Source organism: Elephantulus edwardii, unplaced genomic scaffold (assembly GCF_000299155.1).
Source record: "Elephantulus edwardii isolate Elephantulus edwardi_28Jun2011 unplaced genomic scaffold, EleEdw1.0 scaffold00003, whole genome shotgun sequence".
Lineage (NCBI taxonomy): Eukaryota > Metazoa > Chordata > Mammalia > Macroscelidea > Macroscelididae > Elephantulus > Elephantulus edwardii.
In genome coordinates, this window is record NW_006399753.1 from 6,787,615 (window position 1) to 6,800,028 (window position 12,414).

Sequence of the window (12,414 nt, forward strand, 5' to 3'; positions counted from 1 at the left end):
ATTACACGACACTAAGACATCAAGAGAGACTAGTGAATGGTAACACATTCCCTGTGAATAGATGGCTGACGTAGCCATAACTAAATGAGCTAGAGAATAATTAGAACTTCTAAGACAATTTTAACTTCTGCATCTTGAGAGATGGAAAGATAGTAAGTCTTAATTTAAGAAGGAGGGAGAAGCTCACTGGAAAGTCATTTCCACCTCCCCCAAAAAACTGCCTAGAATTTAAAATATTCACCACTATTCATTTCTAGCTAGTTTCTCTCATTGTTTTCTATGCTGACACTGTTTATTCTCTCTTATTTGGACATGAGGGTTTCTACTTTATTTTTAATATGGTTTCTCATTAGGAAAAGAATTTTCAGTGTTAAAGTAAATCAAAGAAGTTTTGTCAGGTAACTGTTAACCCATCACAGAATTTTTCTTCAAGCTGGAAAATAACATCAGGACGTCATCTGGTCTCACCAGCTGTCCGGGGGGAGGAGGGGACAGTGAAACACATCCTTCCCATAGTACAGATAAAGAAACACCTGGAAAGGGAAAATGATTTGATGAAAAACACAGCGTCGTATCAGTGGCAATAAGGACCTGAGGGACTATTAGAAACCAAGTCTGCTGCCTCTCAGAAAAATAATCTCCTTATTTAATTATATTTTCTTATTTCAAATAAATTAGCTCACTCAGTACACCATGTTACTGTTGCTCAAACTGGCTTAAGATGCTCAGTTTTCTTTCATTACGTAAGCTCAGAAATGCTATATGACCCCTTACATGACAGAGAAATTAGCTGGTATTAATAAAGCAGTTATCTACCCTCCACACGTTCCTCTACAAATCTCAATTCTGTGATAGATACTGTAAACAAATATAAAAAGAAAAATAAAGACACAGTCCCTGCCCTGAAGGAACCCGACTCCACAGACAAGAAGACAAGACAAAGGAGCGATCAGACAAGCAGGCACTTTGTGTGGATATCACAGCACATGCTGGGACCACAGAGCTCACGGCCAGGGCTGTAACTGTATCGTCAAGAGGCTGTAATGGCTTAGACAGAAGAAAAAGGACAAGGTGAGGCTGCAGAGGGCGAGGAGGCTGGACGGTCAGTGTGGAGGACTGTCAAGAAGACTCAGATGTCACATACAAAAGTGTCTCCTTCCCCCCAGAGGAACCAAGACCTTCTGCAGCTCTCTGCCTGCCATTCTCTTTCTGTCCATATTCTCTGGGACAGCGGTGTCCCTGGTCTTCACAAACTAGAAAGTTCACTTTCTTCTTTTCACATAGGAGTCCATTACTTGAGAAAAAGCATCTTAACCATCCAACGCCAAGTACACACTGGGCCGGTGCCACACTCGTGGCGTTAGGAATACAAGAGTGAACAAAGGCAGTGGAAATTTAAATAGAAAATCCTATGTCCAGAAAAATAAGTGTAATTTGTGAAAGGTTGAAAAGATGCACTAGGTGGACATCAGTCAGACAAGGGGGGTCGAAGGGGATGCACATTAATGAGGGTGGACATATTAACTGAAGAACGTGTAATGTTCATCACCTGGAGACCACACAGCTGTTGAAAAGAAAGAACTGGAGAGGCCTGGCTGCTGTCTGGATGCAGCACATCAGGAAAATGAGATAATGAGACCAGGGGAGAGAAAATGCTAGAGCCTGCCATTCACCTTACAGGGGAACTCTGAGGAACAACAAGGTGCCTGGCGTTGCCACACCCGACTGCACTCAATGTGCCTGCAAGGCATCCAGGAAGCGATGGCCACAGGAAGGTCCAGAGAGACCAGACACATCAGAGCTGGACGTTTAGATGCAGCTACTATTAAAATACCACCTGTAGGGTGAGGTGATGGGGACAGAGGAGGCCTTTCAAAGATGTGGCACCATCCTCTGATACAAACGTCTATTGTCATTCACATTTCTTTCTAAATGGACCTTTATAAACAACTTATCCAAATCAGTCACATCCTGGAAATTCTTCCCCAAATAGGGTTCTGCCAGGAAGCATCAGGAGTGCCTGTCTGTGTAATTACCCCAACATTCTGGGTCGTTAAAGTGCTCTCACCAAAGGGAGTCTGCGTACCACTAATTAATTTGTCAGCTCTGTCATTATTTGGACAGAGGTAATGAATCAATGTCATTTCGGTATAGAGGTACTTCTTGCTCTCCAAAGTGAAATGAGGAGTTACTGTAATTATGTCTAATTTTACAAAAGTTAAAAGTGGAACAGGAGCTCCAATTTGTATCCAAATGGCAGAAAACACATTCATCATCTGCTTTCTTCTTATTGGAGAAAAGGTAACTCAGCTGAATTGTATGTGCTCTGAGAGCTAATCCTTGAAGCCAGTAGTCCCGGAAAGGAGCACCTGGTTGACAAGGGGCCGGCCTCTTCTAGGTAAATGCTTTGGCATACGTCACAGGAACTCTCTCCTCCAAAGAGAAGCACCTCATAATCAAAGAGATTTGTTTGCCAGCAAATGTTCTTCTCGATGGTATACACTTCGGGTATTATTTTCTGACAAGGGATCTTATGAAGAAAAGTTGGTGCAGATGACATTATAAATGACCCACATCTTCACCTGGTCACCTTGTGACAAACTAGTCAAATTTCAATTAGGTACATTTGGACAAAGCAGTCTGTGGACTCTCAGGTTTTCCCACTTAGACTAAGAAAAGATATTTCTAAAATGGACATTGAACTTCACTATGAAGAATTCAAATACGTTAACACTTAATGAGTTTTTGAGCCTAAAACAATGTTGGATTTGTTTTTTGTTTCAGTATGTATAATACGTAGGGTATTGATAATCTTAGGGATTAATTGCATACTTTCTTAAAAAAGAAACAAAAAAGAAATAGCTGTGTAAGATGTGAAAGAATAGCAGTATTGGCCACCTTTTTTAAAAAAAAAAAATATGTAACTCATGTGTTTCGCTTTCTTTTCATCTGGAAATAATGACTTCCTTCAGATACTAAATGAAAGTTAAAAGGAAAAGTCAATTAAATTGGTTAGATCTAACAAAACAAGTTCAGCAGGACTAACACTGCCATTCCTGTGAATGGAGGTCAAAGACATCTCTAAAGGCAACATTTCTAACACTATTTCTCTGCCCAGGGATTCATATACATACCCTATGTCATCTTTAATTTTTGCCTAATAAATGCAATACTGAGGATTTTTCTCTTTCTTATTGTTTAACTCTTTTCTCCCTTTCAATTCTCAATTTCCATTTACCTGCCCATGGCGGTTCTAGCTCCCACAGATTTATGGTGGCCCTACGACCTCCAGAGTCGGATTTGTGAAACTGTAGAAGACCACACAGGTCACTGATTCACGCCCTGAGAGCCCTCTCACTGCACCTCCTATTAAGGTTACAACAGCTGCCACTTTCCCCCCTCAAACTATATTACATAAACTTGCTAGTGGATAATTTTTTTGCTTTCCTTTTTTTTTTTTTTTTTAAAATAGCACTGAAGCTAACTGCCACCAAGCCCACCCTGACCCACGGAGGCCCTGGAGGAGAGGAGGAGCTGCTCCAGAGGTTTGCCAAAAGCTCTCATAGTCTTCATTACTCTTATCGTACCTTGCCTTTCCCTTTACACATCTTAATATGTAGATCTCTTCATTGGTTTTCATTTCCTCCCCTTCCCAAAGGTGTCAGTTTTTATGGAAGCCAACTTGTCTTCCAGTTGTGGTGTTCGAGAAGAGTCTTGAACATACCATGGACTGTCAAGGAAACAAATAGGTCTGTCTTGGAGAAGGCGAAACCAAGTCACTCCTTGGAGGCTAGGATTCTGAAGCTCTTCCTCACATAGTTTGGGCACATGGCCAGGAGAGATCAGTCCTTGGAGACGGACATCATGCTCAGAAGGGTGGACAGACAGCGCAGAAGAGGAAGACCTCGGATGAGATGGATTGATACAGTAACTGGGGCAATGGGGGTTGGTGTGTCAGAGTTAGTGAGACTGGCTAAGGACACGGAAGGGTCCAAAGCTGCTGTACACAGGGTCACTATACATCACAGGCAACTCAATGGCACATACCACCAATAACGTACCATGACAGGCTTGGAAGCAGGAGTGGCATCCACTTCCTAAGTAACATGCTCTGGAAACTGCGAACTTTGATAAACAATGAGAGATGTAGAGTGGCTTCTGGGGCTATGAGCTGTGCTCAACTCGAAGGCAATCAACAACTACTTCTTCCTGCAGGGTGGTTTGTGGGTTATAAGTGCAGACCTGCTGTTATCAATCACTTAACCACTGTGCCACCAGAGCTCCCCACAGGCGTGAACCCTCTAATCACTCACTGCTCAGCTGTACGCTAATAATGCTGCTATATGTAAATTACTATCAATTAAAATACAACCTCGGAGTCCCTGGGCAGTTTTATCAGGGGATGCTGTCAACGGGCTGGAGCAGGTTCTGACTGCCCTTCATCCTCCGTGCAACAGACCAAAGCCTCCACTGTGCATAAAGCCTACTGCTGCAGGCACTGTGCCACCATCTCCTTGAGGGCCTTCCTCTCCTGCATGGACCCTCGACTCCTCCAAGCACGATGTCCTTCTCCAGGGACTGGCTGCTTCTAAAAACATCTCCAATATGATATCTCATCATCTTTGCCACTAAGGAGCCCTCTGGCTTCGTATTTTTTTTTTTCAGGGTTGCTTGTTCTCAAAGGTTGCAATTTCTTATATTCAATCTTTAGGATATCTGTACAATCATCGAGCACTAACTGAAGACCCACCATGTCTCAAGCCCTACACCAGGTACCAAGATCATGAAGTAAAGGGGGCGGGGTAAGGGAGGAGCTCCGTCCAGGTAGTTTAGCATCGGACTTGATTGATGATTATTCAAGTTTGGTGGACGACACATTGTCACATGTCTAAGACTAGTCTCAACTTTCTCACTGGTTACATAGAGGGATCTTTGTTTCTCTGTGTGAGGCTGAGCTTTAACCTGGCTACCTTGTACTAAATCCACACCCACAATCTAAAGTCCCCGTGGATGTACTCAGCCCCCAATAGGGAAAGACAGGGAAGGGCAAGACATGGCTTTGGGATGACGCATCTGAAATTTCAAAGTATCTCTAGGAGAACAAAAGAACAGACACAAGGAGAAAGGACAGAAGTTCAAGTCGTCTGCTGTCCCTCCCTCCAAGCTTCAGGTTCCGGTCTCTCAGGTGACAGAGGAGATGCCAGAGTAGAGACTGCAAAGCCACACATACTAGAAGCTGAGAGTAGATGCTGGCTTGAAGCTGGGTCAGGTAAGGACCAGAGGCTCAAAAGGGCAAACCCGAAGGCAGTGCCACTGATGGGAGCCACTGTCACCAGCCAGTGACAGGTGAGAGGCACACGACTCCCGACCAGCTGCTGACGTCACTGGCTATACAGCTCCTGATGCTTCTTCCTGGACTGTGCACAGGCTTCCACAAGCCAGGGAAGCATCTTCCCTCCCAATTTTCTTTCTCAAGCCATCATTTTTGATGAGTAATCCCTGGAATACTTAGTACTAAAATCAGTGAGAAAGTCTGAACACTGATAATCTGAACTCTTCACAATAGTAACTCAACTTGGGGAAGAGAGTGGGTGTCCTTAGAAGACTATTTATTGTCTTTCTTTGTCCCACTGGACTATGGAATCGGGGAGCTCTGGGGCCCAATGGTAAGGAGAGATGCACTACCATCCTGGAGGCAGGGGTTCAAATCTCCCAGCTGCTCTGTGGGAGAATGATGGGTAATCTCCTCCTGTGAGATTTACAGCCTCTGAAAACCCTCTGAAGGGTCAGCTAAGAATCAGTTTCAACTCAACGGCACATAACACCTCCTCTGTGGAACTGATGCCTCTCAACAGCAATGCTGGGAAGGCAGGCTCAGAGCTGTTCTGTGAAGGCGAGAGTTGCCCTAAGAAGCTGGTGAAATGTTAACGCTGAACCTCAGCCATGTGAAGACGATGCTGGCGGAGGGGGCTGCTGGCTCCCAGAGGGCAGCCTGTGGTGGCACTGAGAACACGGACCCCAGAGCAGAGCTCCCTCCTGGTCCAACGTGCCACTGAGAATGTGCCTTTCCGTCCCAGGGACACTGAACTACAGCATAATGGTAACATGTTCCCCAGAAGACTTTTGGGGATAAGAAGGTGATTCTTACGAATGCATCTTGTTAACATATAGTTTCTGACTGAGTAGATCCAGAATGGACATGCAAGTTCTCAGTAGAGATTCCAAACCTGAATGAACTGGTGCAACTCTGCCACAGACCAGGGCCATTGACCAGGGCAGCCCATGGCAGGACTGCAGGTGGGGCTACAACTGGGGTCTGGAGCAGAGCCAGGTCTGAGTTTGGAGCCTAAAGGCACAGATTCCCCTACCTGCTCAGTGCTTCAGACCATGCTCTTCGCCCGAAAGGGCCCACAGCTCTCGAGAAAGGACAGTCACATACAGTTCCTACCCCTCTACGGAGAGCTGTGGTGGCTCAGTGCGAAGAACGGCACTGCTGATGCAGGGATACACAGTTCAAATGCACGTGTAACCTAAAGAAGTTCCCCCTCTCCTTTCAGGAAGGCAGAATCTTCAGGACTCAAGCAGATGACCAGCATCAGCCTGCTGAGAACATTCAGCAGCAAGAACACATCTGAATAAAAGGAAAGAGACAGGAGGGAGCGGGGCCGCACCCTTCCTAACCGGATTGTATGCACTGTCTCTTTACTGTGGAGTTGGAACTGACTCTCAGCTGACCCTCCAGCGGGTTTTCAGGGGCTGTAAACTGCATGGAAGAAGACTGTCCAGCAGTCGGGGGATCTGAACCACCGACCTTTGGGTTGACAGCACAACACCTTACACTAAGCCCCCAGAGCTCCCTAATGGAATGGGAAGAGACTGAATAAGAACTCCTAAGGGATTTATTCCTTTGATGGAGTCCGCTGAGCTCCCAGGAGGCTGCCTGCCCAAGACAGAGATTAAAGCTGCTGAGTCCTTGGCCTTCCACACGTGTATGTCCAGGGGGGAGGGCCTGCTGACCCTCGGCCAGCCCCGCTGCTTGCCCAAGTCGAGAAGGACACTGGGTGGGGGGTCAGATAAGGCACCTGGCACAGGGTACAGTGGGAGCAAAGGCCGGTGTGTCCTGAGAACAGACCACAATTGGGAGGAAGAGCTGGTTCAGCCTGCACAGGCAGAGAGGACGTCTGTGGCGCAGGGAATGAGGGAAAATCCCATAAAAGGAAAAGAGGTCCCAACACCAGGCAAGAGTTTCCCTCAACCAGCAAACAGGAGGGCCTTGGGTTCTCGCACCTGGTCCCTACCGCTGCTCCTGCTGCTTCAAGAGGGGCTCGTGTACTGCTGCTCTGTCACCTTCACCTGGTCCTAGGAAACATCTGCCCTGGATTGTCATTATTTCCCAGAAACTTAAAGTTACAGTACAAGTCCCAAGGGGAGGTGTTCTTAAAAAAGAATCCATTTTCTTCCCAATTTTCACGGCTCTATTTTCTTTCTTTTATGTTAACTAAGTCAATGAACCATATCAAAGAATTACTGAACAGTAAATGAGAAACTAGCTGATTTGCATTAATTGAAAAATAACAGCATTTCCGACTTGTTCACGCAGTAGCATCTCCACCAAGAGTCCACTCTCCGGCACCACGGCCTGAAAGGGTAAGCGCATTGCTTGAGGTAAGCGGTTATTTCTAAGATGTCTGAATTACTCAGAGGCAACCTGGAGAGGAAGATGAAAGAATGCAGGATCCAAGTCCTCAGAGAGCCTGGTCACCCGTCGCTCTCTGACGTGCGTCTCATACCTCCCCACGCTCCAATCCACCTTCCACACCTAGGATTTAACCCGCTCCATGAAAGGTCCTATGTGACTCATGTCTACGCCTCCAGAACCACGCTCTTCCTGGGCGTTCAGTGAATGCTTGCTGAATTGGGGGGTGTGGTGTTCAAAGACTCAGGGAGGCCAGGGCTGCGACCCGAGGGAGGCACAGTGGGGTGAAGTGGGGAGTTTGAACCCTGAGGGAGGCATGATGGGGTGCAGCGGGGCGTCTGACCCCTGGGGGAGGCACGGTGGGGTGAAGTGGTGCGTCTGACCCCTGGGGGAGGCACGGTGGGGTGCAGTGGGGCGTCTGACCCCTGGGGGAGGCACAGTGGGGTGCAGTGGGCATTCTCACTTACGTATTCTCCGTAGGTCTCCTGTGCAGGGGGCGGTGGTGGAGGCCGGTATCCGGTTGGGGGCACTCCTCTTGCTCGGGGGGTGAGCAGCCCTCTTCCTCGGCTCACTGGCCCTCGGGAGGAGAGGACGCCTCTGGGGGTCGGCGTCCCTCGGGGTACACCAACTGCAACTGGCCGGGCTGTGATTGCTCCCCTTCCCCTGTAAACACAAGGTCCCATTAGCCGGATTCGTCACGTCCCGTCCCGTGCTGCCATGCACATGTAATGACTCATGGCAAGAATCCACGCTCCAGGTTTCCGTAATGAGGAGACCACGTGCAAAGCAGCCAGGAGAGCAAGAGGGAACCGGGTGTCTGTCACGAGCCGGAGGTGTCACAGGGACAGCCAGCCCAGCAGCCACAGTCATGGCCATGACAACTCGGAGGTGAGAACACGGGGGCTGGGCATCTGGCTGCAGGACAGGAGGACAGAGAGCTGTCACCCAGGGAGGGTGCACTGCCTGACACCTCGGTGTGCGATGCCAGGATGCCATCCAACTTCAGCCCCTACCGTGGGGTGCATCTTACCTTCCTACCATCCAGACAAGAAACTGAGGATCAGACATTAAAACTGCCTGGCAACACTCAGCAAGTGCAGCCACGGATCCACCCGAGAGACACTAAAGCACGCTTTCCCAAACACCCCAGACTCCTCTTGGTAGTGAGATGGATTGGTACAGTAATTGGGGTGATGGGTGTAGGTGTGTCGGAGACAGCGAGACTCACTCAGGACAGAAGAGACTTCAGAGCTGCCGCGCTCAGGGTCTCCGCTATGAGCTGTAGGCAACCTGATGACACATAACAATACAAAATGCTATTCTTCGATTAATTAGGTGCCGATTATTTCCCGGACTCGTTTGGACACATCTGTGCATCCTCCAGATAAAGCACCAGGCTTCCACGTACAGAGGACGGGAAGTGGTGGTCCAGCCTTTATCCGAAATCGTTCAACCTCTGCTAAACCCCAATAGTGTGAAAGCATCACTTGAAGAAATGCGGATGGGATTCTGCGGCTACGCCAGAGAACAGAGAGGGCTGAGCAGGGCCCGTGGGCAGACTCAGCCTCCAGTCTCTACCTCTTCTTTAGAAACAAACCAGATTTTGGTTGGGATCCCAAACACACAGCTGAAGTTCTGACTTAATATAATAATTAAACAACGAGGTTCGATCCAGATAGCAGGGGCCCACCAGCAGCTGATCTACTCTTCGCCAAAGGACACCAAGGAGAAGGTCTTCTGGGAAGACACATGCCCAAGCTCCCTTGACTCTCATTCTTAAGAGACAGGTGAAAGGAGTCCCTACAAGGGGTTTCCTGTCACTGGCTCACATCAAAGTGCATACAACCCCAACCAGCCACAACGCTCAAAGAGTCAGAGCCAACTTGGAACGAATCCTTGACTTGCACTGAAGGATTAGTCTTTGTCTTCAATTTCTTATAATCTCTGTACTTCTTTGCCCCAAATAATCTCAGGCCATCTGGTGAGGGATCCAAGCTGTGGGGCCTCAGCCATGTCTGTTCACCAGCCAAGCCATTTCCCTACCTTGATGTTAGCAAAACCAGCAAGCATCAGTGGCCTACTGCCCGTGGCAGAGACATTTGCTACCCTGGCAAATAATCACAGGATTCAGAGTCCCCTATGACTGGTAACTGGCACACTGCTTCAGGAACTTTGAGAGCATACAAATTCTAAATCAAAAGATGAATCTGAGTAATGTAAGGCTGTTTGCTTTTCAAACACTTTGCTTTTTAGTTCTGATGCTTAAAAAGATGCTCAATAAAACAAATGTCTTAATTATAGTATCCAACAACATTCAGAATGTATACTCCCAAGTGTTTCCCGGTTTAGTTTTACTATCTGTACTATAATAGGGGAAGAGAAACTCACTGGAGAACAAGCCCAGTGAGAAAATGCTCTGTGAACTGACAGCACCCTCGCAAAAACGAGCCGTGAATGTGCTGTGGTCCAAGCAGCTGGTTGGTATCTGGGAGGGCGCTGGTGCGTAAAATGGCTAAGGGAACTGCCTTAATTCATTTCTTTTTTTTTTTTTTTTTTGTTTTTTCCAAGACAGATTTGTTTATTCTTTTGGTTCATTTCTATATACACTGACCAGCCTCGAAAACCCACTCATTCTCTCATTCTTCTAATCACACTGAAGACTACTCTAGATACACAGTGATAATAGAAAGATGGCCAAGGCACACTGCCTGCTCTCCAAGACTCTAGAGGGATTATCAGTATTCATTTATCTCCAACATTTATTTTATCAAAACTTTTGAACACACAGTGCAAAGCTGTAAGAACTTTCTGTGTAAAGCATCAACTTGGCTTTTTTACCGAATTCCTTTTTTATATGTGAATCTACTCACATTGGCCCGCGTGATCATTTACTAGGGTAAACACATTAAGAGTAGAATTGCTGGGCCCTGGGGTAGTTCTACGCATGCATTTTGTTTTGGAATAAAGTATACGCTATCAAATCCAGCTATGTTAAGTACACATTTCAGTGTTTGTACAAAGAACAGAATAATCTAGCCTGTGTTCTACATCTGTTCCTCCCCAAAGGCCCTCATACTCTTCTGCAGTAAACTCCTGCTAACATCCACAGCCCCTGGCAGCCTTGAGACTACTTAAGTGTCCACACATATTTACATTTTCTGAGCATTCCAGACAAAAGAATTCATACACGATGTGGTCTTTTACCTTGTTTCTTTCACTTGTCATGTTTAGAGATTAATCCATGTTCTAGCATGTGTCATCAGTTCAGTCTTCTCATGGTTGAATAGCACCTGCACTGTGTGACCAGACCAGGTTGTGGCCTCCTACTTACCACGCCCGAGGCTTCTGGATTCTTTTCCTATCCGGCTGTAATGAATACCGTTCCAGGAACACTCATCTATGCCTCTATGTGCACTTGCTTCCATTTTTCTTAAACAGGTAAACGCCTCATCATACTTTAAATGGGCTGTTTTCCAAAGCGGCTGCATCATTTAACATTTCAGTCAGTAATGTATCCGAATTCTAGTTTCTCCTCCTTGGTAACACTGGCTCCTGCCTATCTGGCTATGACCATTTTTGTAGATGTGCAGGGATGTGCATCTTTGGTGTCAGGACTTTCTCAAAGAAAATGTTACAATTTATAGTCACCAAAACATAAGATACTTCAGCTGTGTAATACAGTATCTCGTAGAGGTTTTGATTTTTTATTTCTCTCATGATTAATAACATTGGACACTTTTCCAAACAACATTCACATATAAAACATCCTGCCCACTGATAACAACCTTTACTTTCTGGTATGATATCCAGATATTTTCTTTTTAAAAATTGTGAAATTAATAATTACTTGTTAGAATTCTTTATAGGGCATAGAATAATCCTTAAAAGCATGAATGTTTTAGATTATTTTATAACTACTCTGCCTTTTCTTTTCATCTCAAACATTTTTTCCTGATGATAAGAGATTTTAGATATGGTGATGTAGTTTAATTTTTTTAAGTCACTATTCTGATCTAAGAAAACTAACTACTTCAATATAAAAAAGGTATCTTCTCAATCCATTCTTGCCTCTCTTAACATAGGCCCACTCTTAGAAGGTTTATCCATATGAATTTTGTTCCTGTCTTTAATTATTGTTGTTGATATGTGCTGTTGAGTCGCTTGTGACTCATAGCGACCCTATGTACAACAGCCCTAAACTCTGCTCTGTCCTGTGCCAATTTTACTGTCTCCCACACTCCCATCCGATTACTCCAGTGACGGAATCAATCCACCTCATAGAGGGTCTTCCCCTCCTGCACTGTCCTTCCATCCTCCCAAGCATGATGTCCTTCTCCAAGGACTGATCCCTCCTTGAAACATGTCCAAAGTATGTCAGACGAAGCTTCAGAATCCTTGCTTCTAAGGAGCAGCCTGGTTTAACCCTCTCCGGGATGAACCTGTTTGTTTTCCTAGCAGTCCATGGGACCCTCAATACTCTTCTCCAGCACCACAGCTCAAAGGCATCAATTCTCCTTCTATCTTCCACAGTCATTATCTAATCTTTAATTATATATATTAAAAAAGATATCTTCTTTCTTACATCTTCATCACAGTCATTGAAAAACTGTAAATCTGGATTTCCCAAACATGCAAAACCAGCAATGGCAAAGAATAAATGTGTTTAGGCAGATGCCAAGATACAGAACCTATAATGTTACACAATCAATTTGAAGTCT

At 45.9% G+C, this 12,414-nt stretch overlaps 1 protein-coding gene across 1 annotated transcript in view; it reads right to left on the reverse strand.

Moving 5' to 3' along the window:
* Positions 1 to 12,414, reverse strand: part of KHDRBS3 (KH domain containing, RNA binding, signal transduction associated 3) — a 159,895-nt gene that overhangs the window by 45,495 nt on the left and 101,986 nt on the right. Inside the window, exon 6 of the mRNA XM_006879269.1 lies at positions 8,164 to 8,359. Within this exon, the coding sequence (XP_006879331.1) occupies positions 8,164 to 8,359 (196 nt within the window). The remainder of the gene's footprint in view (positions 1 to 8,163; positions 8,360 to 12,414) is intronic.